The sequence below is a fragment of the Oncorhynchus kisutch genome, linkage group LG13 (assembly GCF_002021735.2).
Source record: "Oncorhynchus kisutch isolate 150728-3 linkage group LG13, Okis_V2, whole genome shotgun sequence".
Taxonomy (NCBI): Eukaryota; Metazoa; Chordata; class Actinopteri; order Salmoniformes; family Salmonidae; genus Oncorhynchus; species Oncorhynchus kisutch.
Genome location: NC_034186.2, coordinates 11,300,750 through 11,326,111, shown reverse-complemented (window position 1 = coordinate 11,326,111; position 25,362 = coordinate 11,300,750). Strand labels below are relative to the sequence as shown.

General features: G+C 44.2%; 2 protein-coding genes across 15 annotated transcripts in view; both read right to left on the bottom strand.

Moving 5' to 3' along the window:
- Positions 1 to 5,004, bottom strand: part of mast2 (microtubule associated serine/threonine kinase 2) — a 293,284-nt gene extending 288,280 nt beyond the window's left edge. For 3 of the 7 annotated variants that reach the window (XM_031785587.1, XM_031785588.1, XM_031785592.1), the window contains exon 1: positions 3,899 to 5,002. In XM_031785587.1, the coding sequence (XP_031641447.1) occupies positions 3,899 to 3,973 (75 nt within the window). In that variant the 5' untranslated portion in view covers positions 3,974 to 5,002. Of the gene's footprint in view, positions 1 to 3,898 lie in introns of all 7 variants that reach the window. The other 4 variants (XM_031785590.1, XM_031785594.1, XM_031785589.1 and 1 more) reach the window with 3 other exon arrangements.
- A 164-nt stretch (positions 5,005 to 5,168) lies between these two features.
- Positions 5,169 to 25,362, bottom strand: part of pde4dip (phosphodiesterase 4D interacting protein) — a 157,288-nt gene continuing 137,094 nt past the window's right edge. For 6 of the 8 annotated variants that reach the window (XM_031785584.1, XM_031785585.1, XM_031785580.1 and 3 more), the window contains 11 exons: positions 16,403 to 16,690; positions 15,404 to 15,535; positions 15,074 to 15,193; positions 13,487 to 13,676; positions 13,177 to 13,421; positions 12,653 to 12,930; positions 9,986 to 10,129; positions 9,605 to 9,740; positions 8,485 to 8,531; positions 7,947 to 8,031; positions 5,169 to 6,662 (listed from right to left, as the gene is read on the bottom strand). In XM_031785584.1, the coding sequence (XP_031641444.1) occupies positions 6,481 to 6,662; positions 7,947 to 8,031; positions 8,485 to 8,531; positions 9,605 to 9,740; positions 9,986 to 10,129; positions 12,653 to 12,930; positions 13,177 to 13,421; positions 13,487 to 13,676; positions 15,074 to 15,193; positions 15,404 to 15,535; positions 16,403 to 16,690 (1,847 nt within the window). In that variant the 3' untranslated portion in view covers positions 5,169 to 6,480. The remainder of the gene's footprint in view (positions 6,663 to 7,946; positions 8,032 to 8,484; positions 8,532 to 9,604; positions 9,741 to 9,985; positions 10,130 to 12,652; positions 12,931 to 13,176; positions 13,422 to 13,486; positions 13,677 to 15,073; positions 15,194 to 15,403; positions 15,536 to 16,402; positions 16,691 to 25,362) is intronic. The other 2 variants (XM_031785586.1, XM_031785582.1) reach the window with 1 other exon arrangement.

Here is a 25,362-nt window from a genome sequence, read left to right as displayed (position 1 = left end):
GCTCGGCTAAACTCCCTGTAGCTTCATATTATCTAACCAATCCCAAAGACTCTTTGCTGAACGAGTCGTCAAATTAATTCTGAGGTAATGTTGATCGAACAATGTTTTTAAAGCTACATAACTATGAAAATCCGATTTGGATTTTTCTTTTAAACGGTTTATATAACATTGTTTGCTGCCAGTGTACATCACAGCCATCTGTCCTGGCTGTGTGTTGGGGCCAACGGAATCCTGTCTTAGCTCTTGAAGGTAGTCTAATACCATTTCACAGAGAAAATGGACATGGATCTACAATTAACAAAAATATAAACGCAACATGTAAGATGTTGATTTCATGATCTGAAATAAAAGATCCCTGAAACTTTCCATATGCACAAAGGCTTATTTCTCTTAAATGTTTAGCACAAATTTGTTTACATCCCTGTTAGTGAGAATATCTCCAATGCCAAGATAATCCATCCACCTGACAGATGTGGCATATAAAAAGCTGATTGAACAGCATGATCATTACACAGGTGCACCTTGTGCAGGGGACAATAAAAGACCACTAAAATGTGCAGTTTTGTCACACAACACAATGCCACAGACATCTCAAGTTGAGGGAGCATGCAATTGGCATGCTGACTGCGGGAATGTCCAACAGAGCTGTTGCCAGAGAATTTAATGTTCATTTCTCTACCATAAGCCGCCTCCAACTTCTTTTTAGATCATTTGGCAATACGTCCAACCAGCATCACAACAATACCAGCCCAGGACCTCCACATCCGGCTTCTTCACCTGTGGGATTGTCTGAGGCCAGCCACTCGGAAAGCTGATGAAACATTTTTGTCTGCAATAAATCCCATTTGTGGGGAAAAACTCATTCCGATTGGCTGGGACTGGCTCCCCAGTGGTTGGGCGTATATGAACTGTAACTCAGTGAAATCATTGAAATTGTTGCATGTATATATTTGAAAAAGAAAAGGAGAGCTGTACACTCTAGGAGCTCAGATGAAATAATTGAATAACCAACTTTAACAGACAAGCTGTCTTCATCAGGGTATAATGACAAACACTGCGGGTCACTAGTTTATATAGTCAAATGGCTCCCGAGTGGCACAGCAATCTAAGGCACTGTATCTCAGTGCTAGAGGCATCACTACAGGCGCTGGAATCCAGGCCCTGGATTCCAGGCTGTATCACAACCGGCCGTGATTGGGTGTCCCATAGGGCAGCGCACAATTGGCCCAGCATCGTCCAGGTTAGGCAGTCATTGTAAATAAGAATTTGTTCTTAACTGACTTGCCTTGTTAAATAAATAAAAATGTAAAGGACACAGTATATAAAGCCCGGTCCACCACCTATGCCTTGAAACACCATTCAGACATACTCAATACAGGATTGTGTTTGTTTACAGCCACATACACAATTATCAAACCTTTATTTCAACAAGGAACACAGACTGAGACCAATGCAATGAAGAGACAACTAAAGTTATTTTGCTTCCGCAGCTCTGACCTGCTTATCATGAGACTATGTCTTGTAAGGCTAGGTTATATGTTCTCAGGGCATTGAAACATTTAGAACACTGAAGAGCCTGTGTGAAAAAGCCCCTTGGCATATCTCCCCTCCTTTCACCATATAAAAAAACAAATGTACAACACCGCAATGTGCAGCATTCATAATCCCTGCAGATTTCAGTCGTTTCTCAATATGGGCTAATTCGCTTTGCAAAAGAAAAACAGCCTCTGTTTCTGTTCTAACTAACACACTGAAGCAGGAGTCATTTACGGTTGTTAATTACCCGAAGACATTACCCTAGTTCAGGTGTCCAAAAGTTACTGCTCTACTACTGTTCCAACACACACTCCTTGAGACCCAGCCCCAGATCAACCAGAGGCCCAGATCAACCAGAGCCCCAGATCAACCAGAGAAAATGAGGCCCATTCATGGCTTATTGTGTCAATTTGAAAACACAAGATCAAACACCACAGTAGGAGTATAAGCAATGCTGTCTTGTAACACTGTTGCAATAGATAATCTGGATCACAGTGAAGTGCTACTGTGATACAGTTGTTTTACTGGGCCGTGCTGTGTTTTTTTACTGCTTAAATATACCATGTCAATAAGGCCAGTAAACCTGGGCTGGACCAAAGGAGTTCAACAGCAGAACACTGAACCCACTGCACAATATGGAGACAATAAACCACAGCCCTTCATTAAACAGTAACTAGGAAGAGGGACACGGGTGGTAATACAGGCACACAAATCCCAAGGTAAGGTTGGATTTAGTTAATCCTTTGTTTGAAGAGCATGTGTGTCTGCCAACTGTGTCAGGGCCAGAGACCTCAGACCACCTTAGACGTGTCACCTGACAGTGACATCATTATAACCCACAGTTCTGGACATCAAAGTGTCAAAGACTGACTGCAGAGGGAAAGGTTCCTGTGTGCACTGAATGTGTATACTACTGTGTGAACAGCACACCCATTTGCTTCCAACCAAAACTACATAAAACTGCTAGCAATGAGCACATAAACATTTCTGTCTAGCATTCCACAATATCATAAAGCAACTCCCCCAGTTGAGATCAAACTGCCTCCCTCCCAACACACTAATCTGGTTAGAAAATACTCCAGATTTTTCTCATAGGTGCTTATAAATGAGGACACAGTGCAAAGCTTCGCTCTCCAAAATGCTGCTGAAAGCAAAACCATTCGTGAAAAGAAATGTGGAGCATCAGAGCAGATGACCTTTTATGACATCAAGATCCCTTTTATGACATCAATATCACCAGAGAGTGGGTGGAGCAATATATTACACCACCGATCACTCAATCAATGCTGACTTTCTCAACAGCAATAAACTACTGCAGGTCTTTATGTTCCAGAGGGCCAATTTTATATGAGGGTTTATTGATTATGAAATATGAGTGAGACATCAAATATTGAGAATCAGTTGTTGTTGAGCAGCACTGAAATCAACACTGGGAATGCTGATCCTGACCTTGTGCATTATTATTTTTCTGAGCGCCAACGATGTTCTAGCCGTAATATTTGAAATTCAAATCCTATCCCATTTACCCGAAAGGCCAAACACTGTGGTGCTCCCTACCAGATAATTCTCCCAAAAACAACTGGCATGTTAGCTCCCCTCCTCCTCTAGTCATAACATCTTGCAGAGAGCGCACCTACAGTACTGACATGAATAATGGGAGTGCTTGGGAAAGCATCTTAGGAGTACTGATCTAATTACCCAGTCTATTCATTATGATCTGAAAATGCAAAACAGATGAAACGCTTTATGAATACTTGCCCTGATCTGGTTAGTGGTTATGGTATGGTGCTGCTTCCTGGGGCAGTGAACTAGCAGAGCAGACGAAATGACACCACCTGCTCCCTCAGTGGGACTAAAACATGCCTCAACAACATAATCCCAAATCAAGTGCTCATTGACCTCTGCCCTTCTTATCCACACTATGCTGTGTGTGTGCACTCTCTTTCACTCCATTCTGAAATGTCTCAGATTAAGTCAGTGTTTAGATAGGTTGAAAGTAGGATGAGTGAGGTCATGCAGTGCAGCAGGTGACCTGACTTGACGCAGGTTGGACAGATGAGGAAGTATACAGTATTACATATAATTCATAAGAGATTCGTGCAAGAACCAATCAGCAACCAATGAATAGGAATTGCGAAAATAAATCAGAAAATAGCATGTCAATCAATCAGTTTGACGTGTATTCAGTACAATAAATAACCACTGACTAAGTACTACCCAGTAAAGTCACAGTTCTTGATTTCTGCATCTATAAAAGGTAGAGACCTAGCTGGGTTACATTCGTGGGACCGAAACCTGTCTTTTTTGTATTGTAGCTAGCTGGTCTAGGCTACTGAAGAACACTCATGTCATGACAACTCACCACATCTTTCGCCGCTGTCCCGCTTCCGTGCTGGTCCGGAATTAGTTTTTTGTTTTTATTTTCGGTTCTCTTCATTTTCTCACGTGGAAAAAAATATGATAAATTAAATGTGTTTCACAGATATCTGACTCTGCTTAGCTAATTTACGCTAGGCTAGCCAGCTAACTGTATTGACGTCTTCCTCGCATTTCCTTTGGAAACTTGAAGTTCATATCTCCTGCTGTTGCTGTGATGTGTTCAGCAAGTCCAACTGGTGTCAAATCCGACCGTAGAAATGCATCCCCGTTCAAATTAACTTGTTGGCACAAACAGACTAAATTATCCTCGGCAACTGAAGTAATGTCACAACTATGTTGACAGGTTGTCAGTCGCTTGGTTGCTGTAGTTACAAGCTAGCTAGCGCTCTAGTTAACGTGGTTGTCTTTTTCCTGGCTACCGCATTTTACGCGCCACCTTTATGTAGCTTACAGGCTAGCTAGCTAGCTGAGAAAACCTAACTAGCAAGGGTATCGAGCGAACAAAAATGAAAGGCGAGCTCGTACAATTACCAGTACACCAAAAACGATATTAAATGTTTCCAGACTCCACGCACCCCGGTGACTTCGCTATCAGACAGACCTGGATGGATGGTTAGCTAGACTCGAGCTAAGCCAGCTTCGTATAGCTAGCTAACGTTACCTGCAAAAGACACCTTGTCATTGTAACACTTGGCATTTCTTCTTGACAAGGTGACGTAGCAGAAATGTTCGAAGTTTCTTCCATCCAACTTTTAATGGAAAGTAAATTGTATTATTATTCACGAATGTCTCTCGATCGGTTGTCCTCGCCCTCTTTCAAATTGTCAGTCTTCTTCCATCGTCGCCGGTGTGAGCTGCTGATTTGGTGATCTGTGACTGTGTGCAGACTGTGCAGTCACGATTCGCTTCCTGAATCTCCTCTCACGTTTCAACTGCAGTGCCTCCTGCTCCTATACCACTGATCTAGGTTCAGCATGTCTTCAAGTTGCCAAAATTCAATACATTCGAAAGTAATTAAAATCTGACCTGTAATCAGCTTTCCATATGTAAACTAGACACGGTGCACGCACTGGATATAAACATGCAGCGCATGGCATGAGACCCGTGTAGATGAGCGAAGGAGCTGGTGTCTGCTGCCATCCGGTGGTTGAAATGGGTAAATGTTCTAACTTGAGCACTTCAAATGATTGTGTGTGAGAAAAAAAACGTAGAGATATTTTTTCTACATTTATAGAAATCTTCCAAGAACAACATATTTTAGTCCCGTTTTATTGAAAAGCCTCTCCCTAAAACAACAAGGGCTTGTAAAGTAAGCGTTTCACGGAATTCAACAAATAAAACTGGATTTGATATATAACACGTGCATTAAAAATAAATGAAACCCCTGACCTTGACACCAGACCCCCTCTTCCTGACACAAAAAAAAACTGTTTTAATGTACGCCCCTGCCATTATGTACATACAGTAAGATGTACTATCTTATACAGATACAGCTTTGCATATCTCAGTGTAAGAAACCAAGTTCTCACATATCCTGCTGATGATTGTCACAGATTTTGTTAATAGAAAATAACATCTATGGTTACCACAACAGAAGATAAATAAAAATCTAATCAAAATAATATTGAATTTTTTTTTTTTTTTGTCTTAGAAGGGTTTAAATGTTAGCCCAAATTAAAACAACTTTACAAATTTGGATTAAAAAACATTGTGTGGTCCATTAGCCTCTGAGGCAATTCTGTTCAAATCAAAAATGTAACATTTACAATTTATTTTGGACAAAGCACCAAATGCTCCTGTCACTTTCTTAAATAGGTCATTGGAATACATCAGCAGGTCATAGTTGAATGTATTGCAGCTGGCAGCAGTATGCTGCCTGCTTTATGGACTCAGGTAGAGAGACTAGATTTAAAGCTGGGAACAATCTTTACATCTTTAGTATGGTTACAGGTTCTAGCAGTTCAGCAGGAAGACAGTTCTAGGGTCAACCCATCCATAGGATCTTTAAAATCTGAATAGTGTTTACATCTTGTGACATCAGTAACAGACCATTTCAATGGCAGAAGAAGTATCGTACGAAACAAACAAGGTATCTAACATCTATAAATATGGCTTTTTTTCCCTCAAACAACATGCAACTACTTTACACATACACACACTTACAAACTTGTCTTGTTAGACGCGAAAAGGAAGCACTTTAGTCTTGTTTGGCTTTTTAAAAGCCTCTGTTCCTGGCTTGTTCAAGGTTGATTGTCATAGGATCCTTGAAGAGGTTTCATATAGAGCTCAAAACATAATATATGTCTCAGGTAAAATAGGGGAAACACTTCAGTTGAGGTACCTTCGTAACACCTACATAAGCTATACATAACACCTGACATAAGACAGTCGTCAACATTCATTACCCACTGTTCTGCTTGGCATACAACAGCATCACAGAGAGCACCTGGCTGAACCCCTACTGACTATCAGACAGTCTCCCCTCAACTAAAGTGTTCTCCCTACTTAACCAGAAACCTGAGATTATGTCCCATGTTTCCACAGGAAGTATCCTGTCACCCAGTATTAGGAGGAACTTGGAGCTGGTGCATCACAAAGACGCTGCCTGTAGGGAACGCGGTACGTCAGACCCTGGGTATTAGGCCACAGGACCGTAGGGGTCCTGGGTGATGTAGCCTGGATGTGGGGTTTCACGATACCCCAACCAGCAGACTGGGTGAGCTCACAGAAGCCTCTTGGGTTTTCACCTGGGAGGAAAGAAGAGGCAAAAGAGGATGGACGGGTCAGCATTCTTACAGGAAATGTACAGTACCAGTCAACAGTGTGGACACACCTACTCATTCAAGGGTTTATCTTTATTTGGACTATTTTCTACTTTGTAAAAAAGTTCTAAACAAATCAAAATAGATTTTATAAGAGTGTGCAAAGCTGTCATCGAGGCAAAGGGTGGCTAATTTGAAGAATCTTAAATATAAAAATACATCTTGATTTGTTTAACACTTTATTGGTTACTACATGATTCCATGTGTTATTTCATACTTTTGATGTCTTCACTACTATTCTGAAATGTAGAAAATAGTCAAAATAAAGAAAAACCCTTGAATGAGTAAGTGTGTCCAAACATTTGATCGGTGCTGTATATATAGTATATATTTCATGTTACTATGTAATGTCATGACTTATGTCATGTGGATTCATTGCGTTCTGACATAAGACAATGAAAATACTCCATCAATGATTACCTCAAATTGTCTTCACGTGCTTATTTATTTCCACTCTAACCTAAACAGAGTCAATTTAACACACACACACACACACACACACTCAAGTAGGGTCACTAAAATCTGCTGATGGTAGGCCTACAACAAGTATGATCCCAATAAGTAGGTGATAGAAAATGTTATATGTACAATGGTATTACAAAATAAAAATGTTTAACCAAGTGATTGCGTCAAAGAGGGGATCATACACTGCTGTTTAATGCTAGTGGGCCTCCTACTCTATGAAGGAACCTGGTTAAAGGCCCAGTGCCGTCAAAATTCTGTTTTCCTGTGTTTTCTAAATTGTACAACAGCTGATGAAGTGAACACTGTAAAAGTGTGCAAAAATGTGATGCGTGTTATTTCACACAGGACCTTCTAATCTGCACTTTTTAAATGAGTGGAGTTTTGGCTCGCCTGGTGACATTACCCGGCTGTATAAGTTTATATACAAATAACAAAGACAGTTCCAAACCTCGCTGCCAATAACAGGTCATTTTCAGGTTACATATCCCTCCCAATAGACCCCTCAAATTAGGCCTCTTATTCAGACCACTCCCAGACAGGTATCAAAATTAATGATTGAGAAAGATGTTTTGTTGTTGACCATTTAAATGGAAAACAATTATAGTAAGGTACATCATTGTTATTCAGAAACAATTTGATGTTGAGATAAAAACAGCTGCATTTGGGCCTTTAAAGATAGGCAGGGTGGATTACTGGATGCTGATACAGGCACACTGACAGGCACAGCATGCCAGGGAGTCATACCTTTACCAACCCAGGGATGGGAGGAAGAGGAAGAGGAGGAGGGGAAAGAAGTGAGGCCAAGGGAGGACATTCGCTGCTCGTTCTCCTGGAATAACTCAAGGAAGAGCGAGAGATGGAGCGAAATAGAGATAGATAGAGAGACAAATATAGAGAGTGCATGTGAGAGAGGAGGCCGGGTGAGAGAGGAAGGGGTAAAGGAGACGGAATAGCTAACAGGGGTTTTTCTTAAGTAGATTAAGAGTATTAAGAGGGTGGAGAGTTCTAGAGGGTGGAGAGTTCTAGAGGGTGGTGGGTTCTAGAGGGTGGTGAGTTCTAGAGGGTGGAGAGTTCTAGAGGGTGGAGAGTTCTAGAGGGTGGAGAGTTCTAGAGGGTGGAGAGTTCTAGAGGGTGGAGAGTTCTAGAGGGTGGAGAGTTCTAGAGGGTGGAGAGTTCTAGAGGGTGGAGAGTTCTAGAGGGTGGTGGGTTCTAGAGGGTGGTGGGTTCTAGAGGGTGTGAGAAGAAATCAATAAGTCAGATCCTGCAAAAAGGGTGAGCTCACCTCTAAATTTGTCCGTGCCTTCTTCAAGACATCCTTTGTTCTTGACACTGTAAACAATCAGAAACAAAACTGTTGTGATTCATCTGTGACTATCACCCATCACTTCAACACACACAACACACAAACACAAAAGTCATTCATTCCCAAGGCCCTCACACAATCGGTGCTGAGGGACACACACACACACACACACACACACACACACACACACACACACACACACACACACACACACACACAGAGATAGAGAGACAGAGAGAAACATATAGAGACATAGACAAAGAGACATAGACAGAGAGAAACAGACAGCGAGAAACAGAGAAACAGACAGAGAAACAGTGAGGGAAACAGACAGACAGAGACATACAGAGAGAAACATATAGAGACATAGACAAAGAGAGACATAGACAGAGAGAAACAGAGAAACAGACAGAGAGAAACAGACAGAGGGAAACAGACAGAGAAACATAGACAGAGAGAAACAGAGAGAAACAGACAGAGACAAATAAACACAGACAGAGAGAAACAGACAGAAACAAATACACAGACAGAGAGAAACAGACAGAGAAACAGACAGAGAAACAGAGAAACAGACAGAGAGAAACAGACAGAGAGAAACAGAAACAGACAGAGAGAAACAGACAGAGAGAAACAGACAGAGAAACAGACAGAGAGAAACAGACAGAGAGAAACAGACAGAGAGAAACAGACAGAGAGAAACAGACAGAGAAACAGACAGAGAAACAGACAGAGAGAAACAGACAGAGAAACAGACAGAGAGAAACAGACAGAGAAACAGACAGAGAAACAGAGAAACAGACAGAGAAACAGACAGAGAAACAGACAGAGAGAAACAGACAGAGAGAAACAGAGAAACAGACAGAGAGAAACAGAGAAACAGACAGAGAGAAACAGAGAAACAGACAGAGAGAAACAGAGAAACAGACAGAGAGAAACAGAGAGAAACATAGACAGAGGGAAACAGAGAGAAATACGATATAAGGAGAAGATAGGACAGGGGGGAAAGAAAGAAGAACACAGAAGAGGGAGGGGAGGAAGGGGAGAGGTAAAAGAGGAGAGATATAGGACCAAGAGGGGGAGAGAGGTAGGAGTCACTCACGTTGACTGACGATGAAGTGTTCCATACTGTCTTTGGTGCGGTTGGAGCTTTTCAGTCTCTCCATGGCGTCCTTTAGAGCCTCCTCCTGCTCTGAGATCCGCTGACGCATGGTGTGGACCTGCTTTAGAGACAGCTCCTGGACACACACACACACACACACACACACACACAAATAAAACACACTGTCACACTTCAGAAATCTACACACCTCACAGCAGTGAGGTTACAGGGAGTCCACCTAGTGACAAACCCATGAACAGAAATCCCCACTAAGCATACAGACACACTCTCAAACATGATCAGTGACACACATGACACGCTAAAAGCATAATGAAATACCCTTCATTTAACTCTTACAAACAAAGAGAATAAGATTCTGACCGTCTTGGTGCTCTGAGTGGACCCCTCACTATTGGGCAATGCTTCCCTCCAGAACATTCTGAGCAGGGAGCTGGCATCCTCGAGGATCTTCCTTAGGGTCGTAGAGCAGGTCAGTAGACTCCTCACACAGCCAGGGTCCACAGGCTGGCACACAGAGAGAGAGATCCACAGAAACAGTTAGACTAAACGAATCTAACTAAAACACAGGTAAACAATCCAAGGTTTAACATATTTTCAGCTCAACTAGCTACAGGTTACTGTAGACAACACTACTAAGATGAAACCAGCTCAACTAGCTATACTGTAGACAACACTACTAAGATGAAACCAGCTCAACTAGCTATACTGTAGACAACACTACTAAGATGAAACCAGCTCAACTAGCTATACTGTAGACAACACTACTAAGATGAAACCAGCTCAACTAGCTATCCTGTAGACAACACTACTAAGATGAAACCAGCTCAACTAGCTATCCTGTAGACAACACTACTAAGATGAAACCAGCTCAACTAGCTATACTGTAGACAACACTACTAAGATGAAACCAGCTCAACTAGCTATACTGTAGACAACACTACTAAGATGAAACCAGCTCAACTAGCTATACTGTAGACAACACTACTAAGATGAAACCAGCTCAACTAGCTATCCTGTAGACAACACTACTAAGATGAAACCAGCTCAACTAGCTATCCTGTAGACAACACTACTAAGATGAAACCAGCTCAACTAGCTATCCTGTAGACAACACTACTAAGATGAAACCAGCTCAACTAGCTATCCTGTAGACAACACTACTAAGATGAAACCAGCTCAACTAGCTATACTGTAGACAACACTACTAAGATGAAACCAGCTCAACTAGCTATCCTGTAGACAACACTACTAAGATGAAACCAGCTCAACTAGCTATCCTGTAGACAACACTACTAAGATGAAACCAGCTCAACTAGCTATACTGTATACAACACTACTAAGATGAAACCAGCTCAACTAGCTATACTGTAGACAACACTACTAAGATGAAACCAGCTCAACTAGCTATACTGTAGACAACACTACTAAGATGAAATCAGCTCAACTAGCTATACTGTAGACAACACTACTAAGATGAAACCAGCTCAACTAGCTATACTGTAGACAACACTACTAAGATGAAACCAGCTCAACTAGCTATCCTGTAGACAACACTACTAAGATGAAACCAGCTCAACTAGCTATACTGTAGACAACACTACTAAGATGAAACCAGCTCAACTAGCTATCCTGTAGACAACACTACTAAGATGAAACCAGCTCAACTAGCTATACTGTAGACAACACTACTAAGATGAAACCAGCTCAACTAGCTATACTGTAGACAACACTACTAAGATGAAACCAGCTCAACTAGCTATACTGTAGACAACACTACTAAGATGAAACCAGCTCAACTAGCTATCCTGTAGACAACACTACTAAGATGAAACCAGCTCAACTAGCTATACTGTAGACAACACTACTAAGATGAAACATGAGTTTAATCAATTTAAACCAAGGACCTAAAAGTTCCTTTCGAGCGGCATTAACTCCCCTGTAAGGTGTCTGTGAATCCTCTAACCTTTCCTCAGTTTCACAATGTTGTTGTATCCCTGAACTCACTCATCTGATTCCCCAAGTCAAGGGCTTGATGATTAGTTGACAGGTTGAATCAGGTGTGCTGGCTGTAGAAGAGTTCATCTACACCACTGTTCAAAGGTTTGGGGGTCACTAAGAAAGGGCCTTGTTGTTGAAATAAAAGCACCTTTCTTTGGCCATTAAAATATCAAATTGATCAGAAATACAGTGTAGACATGGTTAATGTTGTAAATGACTTGTAGCTGGAAACAGGAAGCTGTTTTTTTAATGGAATATCTACATTGGCGTACAGAGGCCCATTATCAGCAACCATCACTCCTGTGTTTCAATGGCACGTTGTGTTAGCTAAGCCAAGTTTATCATTTTAAAAGGCTAAATGATCATTAGAAAACCCTTTTGCAATTATGTTAGCACAGCTGAAAACTGTTGCGCTATTCTTGTTCTGAGAAATGAAGGCTATTCGATGCGAGAAATTGCCAAGAAACTGAAAATCTCGCACAAAGCTGTGTACTACTCCCTTCACAGAACAGCACAACTGAGCAAGAGGACAAGTACATTAGAGTGTCTAGTTTGAGAAACAGATGCCTCACAAGTCTTCAACTGGCAGCTTCATTAAATAGTACCCACAAAACACCAGTCTCAACGTCAACAGTGAAGAGGTGACTCCGGGATGCAGAGTTGCAAAGTAAAAGCCATATCTCAGACAGGCCAATAAAAAGAAAAGATTAAGATGGGTAAAGGAACACAGACACTGGACAGAGGAACTCTACCTAGAAGGCCAGCATCCTGGAGTCACCTCTTCACTGTTGACATTGACTATTGTAGACGTTTCCAGCTACAATAGTCATTTACAACATTAACAATGTCTACACTGTATTTCTGATCAATTTGATGTAATTTTAATGGACTAAAAATGTGTTTTTCTTTCAAAAACAAGGACATTTCTAAGTGACCCCAAACTTTTGAACGGTAGTGTAGATGGAACAGCTGGGGGTCCCCAAGGATAGGTTTCAAAACCCATGGGCTAACTGACCCCTGACCTCTCACCTTGTCCGGGCTGAGCTCCAGCAGGGTGTGGTTGGCGGTGGCCCGGAGGGCAGCCTCCATCTTGCCAATGAGGACGCGCCCCTCCAGGATCTGCTGCTGCAGGGCGCTGAAGTCATCCACGTGGCCCACAACATGGTGGCCATTACGGTTCGCGAAGGAGCCGTCTGGAGCCTGGCCCTCTGGAGAAAAGTCAACCTCCATGGGTTCCAGTGTGAGGGAGAGAGGGGAAGCAGGGCTGAAGAGGCCAGTGTCTCGGACAGGGGTAGAGAGAGCAGGGTCTGTGAGCGGGAAAGGAAGATTGGGGAATGAGTGTTAGTTACGGGTAAAATCTCAAATGGCATTGCTTCCTATTGACCATAAAGTGCACAACGTTTGTCCTTGGCTCTGGGCAAAAGTAGTGCACTATATAGGAAATAGGGTGCAATTTCAGACACATCCTTACAAAGTTCTGTGTAAATGTGGTAGAATCAGTGGTAACATGTTAACCCTATCCCAGAATGCTTTCCTTGGTGGCGCTCTCTCACCATGGAAGAGCTGTATCCTGGCTCCAGGAAGGCGTGTCCCAGACGTCAACTGCTGGCCTAGCTGAACATGCAGGTCCCTGGGGTCAAAGGGTGCAGACTCCTCTGAGTGTGACCCCTCACTTGTGTTCGTGTTCTTGGGGACGCCACACACTCTGTGGCATATCTGGAGGTCATACTGTAGAGAGTGGGCCAGGCCACGGCTCTCACACAACTGCTGCTGCAGGACATTCACATCGTGCTGCAACCTAGACACACACAACACAGTTACACACAACCGAGATGCACACAGACACACAAACACTCCTCCTACCTGTTGATGGTCTCCTGGTTGTTCTGCCTGTCCTGTTTCAGATGGGTGATCTCCAGGGTCTGAGCCTGTGTCTGCGTATGCAGCCTCCTGCCCTGTTCCGCCCACCGCTCAGTCTCTAACTCCGCCTCCTTCACACGGGCACGCCCCAACAGCACCGCCTCGCGCAGCTGCTCCGCCTCCTTACTCCCGTCTGGGGGAAGAGTACAGAGGAACTCAAATAAAGACAGAAATGAAGCTGGAAAGACGGAAAACTAGCTGCACTTAATTTAACCTGTTTTATATTTAGATTTCTTTGTATATGCAAAAATATATATGTAAAATATGCAAATTCATGATTTTGACTGGTTGAGAAAAGCTGCCTGCCTGTCTGTCTCAACCCGACACGTTCATTACTATGCAACAGCTGAAGATAGAATTTGAATATTGAAACATTAAAATAAATGTGAGATGATGTCTAGATGCTTTTTATAGTGGAGATCAAGTCCATAAATTGCCGGGCTGATGAGACAGTGGCTTGGGCTGATGAGGCAGTGGCTTGGGCTGATGAGGCAGTGGCTTGGGCTGATGAGACAGTGGATTGGGCTGATGAGACAGTGGATTGGGCTGATGAGACAGTGGATTGGGCTGATGAGACAGTGGATTGGGCTGATGAGACAGTGGATTGGGCTGATGAGACAGTGGCTTGGGCTGATGAGACAGTGGCTTGGGCTGATGAGACAGTGGCTTGGGCTGATGAGACAGTGGCTTGGGCTGATGAGACAGTGGCTTGGGCTGATGAGACAGTGGCTTGGGCTGATGAGACAGTGGATTGGGCTGATGAGACAGTGGATTGGGCTGATGAGACAGTGGATTGGGCTGATGAGACAGTGGATTGGGCTGATGAGACAGTGGATTGGGCTGATGAGACAGTGGATTGGGCTGATGAGACAGTGGATTGGGCTGATGAGACAGTGGATTGGGCTGATGAGACAGTGGATTGGGCTGATGAGACAGTGGCTTGCGCAGTCAGATGGAACAGAGTAAATACTGTAGGCATTTTAACGTCATAGATTTAGCCTGTGGTATAGCCACCAGTTGGAATGTGGTTTTAACCAATCCGCACTCAGGATTAGACCCACCCATTGTATAATTAAGCAATAAGGCCCGAGGAGGTGTGGTATACGGCCAATATAACACAGCTAACGGTTGTTCATACGCACGACGCAACGCAGAGTGCCTTGATACTGCCTTGAGCCATGGTATATTAGCCATATACCACAAACCCCTGAGGTGCCTTATTGCTATTATAAACTGGTTACCAACGTAATTAGAGCAGTAAAAAAATGTTTTTGGACATATCCGTGGTATACAGTCTGATATACCACCCACGGCTGTCAGCCAATCATTATTCTCTTCTCAATGTAATATACAGTATGTCATTTAGCAAACACATTTATCCAAAGTGACTTACATTTTACATACGAGTGGTCATTATCTTGGGATTGCAAGAACAACGCTCTACAGAATGGGCTATAGAGCAGAATTGATAGTATGTTGGGTAGTATATTAGAGAGTTTGGAGAGTACTCGGAGCCAGGCAGTTGGTTACCTCTGCTGGCCTGTTGGAGTCGGTCCTGCAGGCTGAGGTTCTCCGCTTTCAGAACTCTGATCTCACTGGACAACTGACTGACAGAGTCCAAGCCCTGGATGTAGATGTTGGTGGGAGCGCCTGAGGAAGAGGAAAAGAGAAAAAGGAAGAGGAGAAGGAGGAAGATGAGGAAGAGACGGATGAGGAAGAAGAGGAGGGCCAGTACATTTCACTAATGACTTTTTGACACAGTGACTGTCAACATTGACTTAGTACAGGTAGCCAAGTTGGGTGTGTAGAATATTTGTTCATGGTTTGAGACAGCAGGTGTGGTGGTGGTCTAGTCAATACATTTATCTCTGGCTTGGTTGACCAGTCTCTCCTCCAGCTGCTGTCGGAGGAGGTCGTTGGTCTGGATGGAATCGTCCAGACGTTGACGTAGACTCCTGATCTCTCTCAGGTGTTCTTTAATCAGGTCAGAACCTGCACAGGAACACATCAAAATACCGTTGACATTTCACAACATATATATATACACACATCTTCAGTACACATTGGAACTCTGTTGGAGGACCGCGACACCATTCTTCCACCAGAAATTATAACATTTGGTGTGTTGTTGATGGTGGTGGAAAACATTGTCTCAGGCGCTACTCCAGAATCTCCCACAAGTGTTCAATTGGGTTGAGATCTGGTGACTGACACACACACACACACACACACACACACACACACACACACACACACACACACACACACACACACACACACACACACACACACACACACACACACACACACACACACACACACACACACACACAAAACCCCCTATGCTAATTTGAGACTCTGCTCCTTCAAAGTCACTGAGATCTCTTCTTTTAGCCATGGTACCCAATATAATGGACAACTGGGCATTTATATAAATGACCCTAAGCATGATGGGATGTTAATTGCTTAATTATCCACACCTGTGTGGAAGCACCTGCTTCAACGTACTTTGTATCTCTCACTGACTAAAGTGTTTCCTTCATTCAGTTATCTGTTACCTAAACACACAACAGGGCTGTTTGGGTCCGTATAGTCTCTAATAGTTAATAACAGGGAAATAACTCAAATGGCATGGTATGACATATCAATTTCCAAGATCAGCCATTGGCTCTTTAGACTATCACCTGGGATATGTGTGATATGATCCACTCCCACATGTTGTCCTGTAAACTCATTACAGGTAGGACACACACACATACATACACACACACACACACACACACACACACACACACACACACACACACATACATACATACATACACACAAAATCTCATTAAAACTCATAGGTACACACACCTGTATGGCTGGTGCCAGACTGGTAACCTGACGACCCTGATGACAAATCAGCAGTGCCAACTCTCATTGACCGAGCACCGTAGGCCATGTCCCACATTGCACTGTTCTCCAGGAGGCTGGCGCCTGCCTTCATGGCAGGGCTAGCATTGAGGCTAGCATTCAGACCAGCGGGGTGGAAGGTGTGGTAGGACAGAGGCTGGGGCATGTAACTGGGGGGGTCAGTCTGGGGGTGGGGGTGGGCCGACATGGGGAAGCCACCAAACGGCTTGACTGAAGGAACGGAAAATCCTGCAGTAAGAAAAAGAAAAACCCAAGCATGAATAAACAGATAGGACAGAGATGGAGGATGGATGTTAGTGTGTCAGGCAGCTTGTTGGGAGATAGATAAGTCTAATTCAATTAGATTGTATTTGTCACATGTGCCGAATACAACAGTACACTGTAAGGTCTAGTCAGAACACTAACACAGCCTCAACAGAGTCAGAACACTAACACGGCAGAGAGTCAGAACACTAACATAGCCTCAACAGAGTCAAAACACTAACACAGCAGAGAGTCAGAACACTAACACAGCAGAGAGTCAGAACACTAACACAGCAGAGAGTCAGAACACTAACACAGCAGAGAGTCAGAACACTAACACAGCAGAGAGTCAGAACACTAACACAGCAGAGAGTCAGAACACTAACACAGCAGAGAGTCAGAACACTAACACAGCAGAGAGTCAGAACGCTAACACAGCAGAGAGTCAGAACACTAACACAGCAGAGAGTCAGAACACTAACACAGCAGAGAGTCAGAACACTAACATAGCCTCAACAGAGTCAAAACACTAACACAGCAGAGAGTCAGAACACTAACACAGCAGAGAGTCAGAACACTAACACAGCAGAGAGTCAGAACACTAACAGCAGAGAGTCAGAACACTAACACAGCAGAGAGTCAGAACACTAACACAGCAGAGAGTCAGAACACTAACACAGCAGAGAGTCAGAACACTAACACAGCAGAGAGTCAGAACACTAACACAGCAGAGAGTCAGAACACTAACACAACAGAGAGTCAGAACACTAACACAGCAGAGAGTCAGAACACTAACACAGCAGAGAGTCAGAACACTAACACAGCAGAGAGTCAGAACACTAACACAGCAGAGAGTCAGAACACTAACACAGCAGAGAGTCAGAACACTAACACAGCAGAGAGTCAGAACACTAACACAGCAGAGAGTCAGAACACTAACACAGCAGAGAGTCAGAACACTAACACAGCAGAGAGTCAGAACACTAACACAGCAGAGAGTCAGAACACTAACACAGCAGAGAGTCAGAACACTAACACAGCAGAGAGTCAGAACACTAACACAGCAGAGAGTCAGAACACTAACACAGCAGAGAGTCAGAACACTAACACAGCAGAGAGTCAGAACACTAACACAGCAGAGAGTCAGAACACTAACACAGCAGAGAGTCAGAACACTAACACAGCAGAGAGTCAGAACACTAACACAGCAGAGAGTCAGAACACTAACACAACATCAAAACCTTCAATCCAAATCAAAATTCAATACCTAAAACCTTGATTTTGCACAACATTACCTGAATGGACTATTACTACTAAGGACTATCAAGAAAACACTTCTAACAAACCAAAACCTGCAGAAGAAACACTGAGGAAACCTGGAAATACCATCCAACACAAAACTGAGTGAGTAATGTTCAGTCTGAAGTTACTTCTGAAGCTAAAAAGTAAAAGACAATAATCTCTAGGTAATTTTGTTATATAAAGCTTAATAAATAAGGCTACTACGCTACCAAGCTGCTTGGACAGAACTGACCAGCCTGCAACTTCAATTAGCACTGAAGTGTGAAGTGAGGGGTGTGAAAACTCTTGAGCCTAACAATGGCAGGAGAGTTGAAGTGGCCTTTGACGCCCCCCCTGGCTTATCCCTGTGCAGAGGTCATTACAATACACTACCCCATGGACATAGACAAACATGGACTGCACGGTACCCCATGGACATAGACAAAAATGGACTGCACGGTACCCCATGGACTGCACGGTACCCCATGGACATAGACAAAAATGGACTGCACGGTACCCCATGGACATAGACAAACATGGACTGCACGGTACCCCATGGACATAGACAAACATGGACTGCATGGTACAAAATGGACTGCACAGTACCCCATGGACATAGACAAACATGGACTGCATGGTACCCCATGGACTGCACAGTACCCCATGGACATAGACAAACATGGACTGCATGGTACCCCATGGACTGCACGGTACCCCATGGACATAGACAAACATGGACTGCACGGTACCCCATGGACTGCACGGTACCCCATGGACTGCACGGTACCCCATGGACATAGACAAACATGGACTGCACGGTACCCCATGGACTGCACGGTACCCCATGGACTGCACGGTACCTCATGGACATAGACAAACATGGACTGCACGGTACCCCATGGACATAGACAAACATGGACTGCACGGTACCCCATGGACTGCACGGTACCCCATGGACTGCACGGTACCTCATGGACATAGACAAACATGGACTGCACAGTACCCCATGGACATAGACAAACATGGACTGCACAGTACCCCAAAATATCACTGTACGGAATAAGTACAAAAACAGCTCCTGAAGGACAATCCATAGACTGTATTTGCTGACTGCTACAAAGAGGGGAACGTAAGCAACTTCATTTTCCACACAGTGTTATATTAACACAGACCATCCCCTGGTACAGTGTTATATTAACACAGACCATCCCCTGGTACAGTACTATATTAACACAGACCATCCCCTGGTACAGTGTTATATTAACACAGACCATCCCCTGGTACAGTTTTATATTAACACAGACCATCCCCTGGTACAGTGTTATATTAACACAGACCATCCCCTGGTACAGTACAATATTTTAACATAGACCATCCCCTGGTACAGTGTTATATTAACACAGACCATCTCCTGGCACAGTACTATATTAACACAGACCATCCCCTGGTACAGTGTTATATTAACACAGACCATCCCCTGGTACAGTGTTATATTAACACAGACCATCCCCTGGTACAGTGTTATATTAACACAGACCATCTCCTGGCACAGTACTATATTAACACAGACCATCCCCTGGTACAGTGTTATTTTAACACAGACCATCTCCTGGCACAGTACTATATTAACCAGACCATCCCCTGGCATGGCACAGTGCTATATTAACCAGACCATCTCCTGGCATGGTGCTATATTAACACAGACCATCCCCTGGCATGGTGCTATATTAACCAGACCATCCCCTGGCATGGTCCTATATTAACACAGACCATCCCCTGGCATGGTGCTATATTAACACAGACCATCCCCTGGCATGGTCCTATATTAACACAGACCATCTCCTGGCATGGTGCTATATTAACACAGACCATCCCCTGGCATGGTCCTATATTAACACAGACCATCTCCTGGCATGGTGTTATATTAACCAGACCATCCCCTGGCATGGCACAGTGCTATATTAACCAGACCATCTCCTGGCATGGTGCTATATTAACACAGACCATCCCCTGGCATGGTGCTATATTAACCAGACCATCCCCTGGCATGGTCCTATATTAACACAGACCATCCCCTGGCATGGTGCTATATTAACACAGACCATCCCCTGGCATGGTCCTATATTAACACAGACCATCTCCTGGCATGGTGCTATATTAACACAGACCATCCCCTGGCATGGTCCTATATTAACACAGACCATCTCCTGGCATGGTGCTATATTAACACAGACCATCCCCTGGCATGGCACAGTGCTATATTAACACAGACCATCCCCTGGCATGGCACAGTGCTATATTAACACAGACCATCCCCTGGCATGGCACAGTGCTATAAGAGCACACTACCCCTATGTCAACAGAGAAGGTATTGGCCCAGGGTGGAAACTCAGAATACTAGACATTGAGGAAATTGAAACAACCTCTGTCAACGTGTACACGTCTGGGACAGTAATGGTGCAGGGCATCCTCATGCTGTTCCAGCAGGACTTTTACGGCATCAAAGAGAGAGAGCACAGCAGGAAAAGCTCAATCTGATCACACCTCTTCAAACTGTCCTGCAGACAGTTAGCACTGAACACACCCGGCACTGAACACACCCGGCACTGAACACACCCTGCACTGAACACACCCAGCACTGAACACACCCTGCACTGAACACACCCTGCACTGAACACACCCTGCACTGAACACACCCTGCACTGAACACACCCGGTACTGAACACACCCGGCACTGAACACACCCGGCACTGAACACACCCGGCACTGAATATACTCAGGTCCCACAACTGCACTGCTCCTCCATCTTTGAGAGGGATAAATTCACAGAGCTGGAGACAGACATGGTGGAGCTCAGAAAGCTAGTCCACACATTCCAGACAGAACAAACCCACAAAACAGACCAGCACAACAACACCCCCCCCCCCCCCACCCACACAAGACCAAGAGGGCAGAAGGTGGAGATGAACACATCACAGAAGGTGGAGAGGAACACATCACAGAAGGTGGAGAGGAACACATCACAACTAACAGCAGTGAAGGAGGAGGGAGAGGAACACATCACAGGTAACAGCAGTGGAGGAGGAGGGAGAGGAACACATCACAACTAACAGCAGTGGAGGATGAGAGAGAGGAACACATCACAGCTAACAGCAGTGGAGGAGGAGAGAGAGGAACACATGGAACAGCTAACAGCAGTGAAGGAGGAGGGAGAGGAACACATCACAGCTAACAGCAGTGAAGGAGGAGGGAGAGGAACACATCACAGCTAACAGCAGTGGAGGAGGAGAGAGAGGAACACATGGAACAGCTAACAGCAGTGAAGGAGGAGGGAGAGGAACACATCACAGCTAACAGCAGTGAAGGAGGAGGGAGAGGAACACATCACAGCTAACAGCAGTGAAGGAGGAGGGAGAGGAACACATCACAGCTAACAGCAGTGAAGGAGGAGGGAGAGGAACACATCACAGCTAACAGCAGTGAGGGAGGAGGGAGAGGAACACATCACAACTAACAGCAGTGAAGGAGGAGGGAGAGGAACACATGGAACAGCTAACAGCAGTGAAGGAGGAGGGAGAGGAACACATCACAGCTAACAGCAGTGAAGGAGGAGGGAGAGGAACACATCACAGCTAACAGCAGTGAAGGAGGAGGGAGAGGAACACATCACAGTTAAAAAATAGCCTCCAACACTCTACTCAGCAAATTAGATGCAGTCTATCACAGTGCCATCCGTTTTGTCACCAAAGCCCCATATACTACCCACCACTGTGACCTGTATGCTCTCATTGTCATCCTACAAGAAACCTTGGTATAAAGGAGATGTAGGTTACAGAGAGCTAGTAGTCCCATCCACCAAACTAAACTACCAGGTGTGAAACATGGAAGAGATGCAGGAGGGTATAGAGCAGACCTAACCCACTCTACTAAATTAGTCAAAACAGGAACATTTTCCATCTGGCTAGAAATTAATAAGGAAATGATCAGAGAAAAATGTCCTCATGTGTGCTACCTATATCCCCCCAATAGAATCCCCATATTTTAATGAAGACAGCTTCTCCATCCTGGAGGGGGAAATCAATCATTTCCATGCACAGGGACATACACTAGTCTGTGGCGACCTAAATGCCAGACCTGGACAAAAACCTGACACGCTCAGCACACATGGGGACAATCACCTACCTGAAGGTGACAGCATTCCCTCTCCCATGTGCCCCCCTAGACACAAATACGACAACATAACCAACAAAAATGGGTCACAACACCTGCAGCTCTGTCGGACACTGGGTATGTACATCGTCAATGGTAGGCTTCGAGGGGACTCCTTTGGTAGGTACACCTATAGTTCATCTCTTGGCAGTAGTTCTGTAGACTACTTTATAACTGACCTCAACCCAGAGTCTCTCAGAGCGTTCACAGTCAGCCCACTGACACCCCTATCAGATCACAGCAAAATCACACTCCACTTGAACAGAGCTATGCTCAATCATCAAAGCCAAAGGCACTGAATATTATTAAGAAATGCTATATGTGGAAGGAAAGTATTGTGGAAATCTACCAAAAAACAATTAGGCGTCAACAAATTAAATCTCTTCTAGACAATTCCCTGGACAAAAGGTTCACTGTAATAGTGAAGGTGTAAACTTGGCAGTAGGAAACCTAAACAGTATATTTGACCTCTCTGCTTCCCTACCAAATCTAAAAATGTCAAGCAGATAACCTAAGAAAATGAACAACAATGACACATGGTTTGATGAAGAATTGAGAAACCTATCCAAAATAGAGATGTCTGGGTAAACCACTTCTCCAATCTTTTTGGCTCTATAACAAAGAACAAACAGCAAAAACATATACATGATAAATTACAAATCTTAGAATCAACTATTAAAGACGACCAGAACCCACTGGATTCTCCAATTACATTGCATGAACTACAGGACAAAATAGAAAACCCACCAACCAAAAAAGGCCTGTGTGGTTGATGGTATCCTAAATGTAATGATAAAATATACAGACCACAAATTCCAATTGGCTATACTAAAACTCTTTAACATCATCCTCAGCTCTGGCATGTTGCCCAATATTTGGAACCAAGGACTGATCACCCCAATCCACAAAAGTGGAGACACATTTGACACCAATAACTACCATGGGATGTGTCAACATCAACCTTAGGAAAATCCTCTGCATTATGATTAACAGCAGGCTCGTACATTTCCTCAGCAAAAACAATGTACTGAGCAAATGTCAAATTGGATTTTTACCATATTACTGTACGACAGACCACATATTCACCCTGCACACCCTAATTGACAAACAAACAAACCAAAACCAAGGCAAAGTCTTGTCATGCTTTGTTGATTTCAAAAAAGCTTTCGACTCAAATTGTCATGAGGGCCTGCTATACAAATTGATGGAAAGTAGTGTTGGGGGAAAAACACAAGACATTATAAAATCCATGTACACAAACAACAAGTGCGCAGTTACAATTGTAAAAAAGAAACACACATTTCTTTCCACACGGCCGTGGGGTGAAACAGGGATGCAGCTTAAGCCCCACCCTCTTCAACATACATATCAACTAATTGGCGAGGACACTGGCAGTCTGCAGCACCCGGCCTCAACCTACTAGAATCTGAAGTTAAATGTCTACTGTTTGCTGATGATCTGGTGCTTCTGTCCCCAACCAAGGAGGGCCGACAGCAGCACCTAGGTCTTCTGCACAGATTCTGTCAGACCTGGGCCCTGACAGTAAATCTCAGTAAGACAAAAAATAATGGTGTCCCAAAAAAGGTCCAGTTGAGCACACTATACATACCTTGGCCTAAACATCAGGGCCACAGGTGACGTCCAGAAAGCTGTGAACAAGCTGAGAGACAAGGCAAGAAGGGCCTTCTATGCCATCAAAAGGAACATAAAATTCGACATACCAATTAGGATCTGGCTAAAAATACATAGAACCCATTGCCCTTTATGGAGGTCTGGGGTCCGCTCACCAACCAAGATTTCACAAAATGGGACAAACACCAAATTGAGACTCTGCATGCATAATTCTGCAAATGATCCTCTGTGTACAACATATGCCGATACCCGCTAATGATCAAAATCCAGAAAAGAGACGTTAAATTCTACAACCACCTAAAAGAACGTAATTCCCAAACCTTCCCTAACAAAGCCATCACAAAGCCATCACTCTGTTCACAAACACAAACAGACCCCACAGAGCCCCAGGACAGTAACACAATTAGACCCAACCAAATCATGAGTAAAGAAAAAGATAATTACTTGACACACTGGAAAGAATTAGCAAAAAAACAGAGCAAACTAGAATGCTATTTGTCCCTAAAGAGAGAGTACACAGTGGCAGAATACCTGTCCACTGTGACTGACCCAAACTTAAGGAAAGCTTTGACTACGTACAGACACAGTGAGCATAGACTTGCTATTGATAAAAGCCGCTGAAGGCAGACCTGGCTCTCAAGAGAAGACAGGCTATGTGCACACTGCCCACAACGTGAGGTGGAAACTGAGCTGCACTTCCCAACCTCCTGCCAGATGTATGACCATATGACATACACATATTACCCTCAGATTACACAGATACACAAAGATTCTGGAAACAACCCCAATTTTGATAAACTCCCATATCTATTGGTTGAAATATCACAGTGTGCCATCACAGCAGCAAGATGTGTGACAATTAGGAGAGCATAGAATCAGTTAGCCCAAAGCCATGGGATAGACTACAGCAAATCAACTCCTGCTCAATTACCCTTGGCACCCTCTCCTCCATCTCCTTCTCTCTCTCTCTTCCCACCCTCTCCTCCATCTCTCTCTCTCTTCCCACCCTCTCCTCCATCTCTCTCTCTCTTCCCACCCTCTCCTCCATCTCTCTCTCTTCCCACCCTCTCCTCCATCTCTCTCTCTTCCCACCCTCTCCTCCATCTCTCTTTCTTCCCACCCTCTCCTCCATCTCTCTCTTCTCACCCTCTCCTCCATCTCTCTCTCTCTTCCCTCCCTCTCCTCCATCTCTCTCTCTTCCCACCCTCTCCTCCATCTCTCTCTCTCTTCCCACCCTCTCCTCCATCTCTCTCTCTCTCTTCCCACCCTCTCCTCCATCTCTCTCTCTCTTCCCACCCTCTCCTCCATCTCTCTCTCTCTTCCCTCCCTCTCCTCCATCTCTCTCTCTTCCCACCCTCTCCTCCATCTCTCTCTCTCTTCCCACCCTCTCCTCCATCTCTCTCTCTCTCTTCCCACCCTCTCCTCCATCTCTCTCTCTCTTCCCACCCTCTCCTCCATCTCTCTCTCTCTTCCCACCCTCTCCTCCATCTCTCTCTCTCTTCCCACCCTCTCCTCCATCTCTCTCTCTCTTCCCT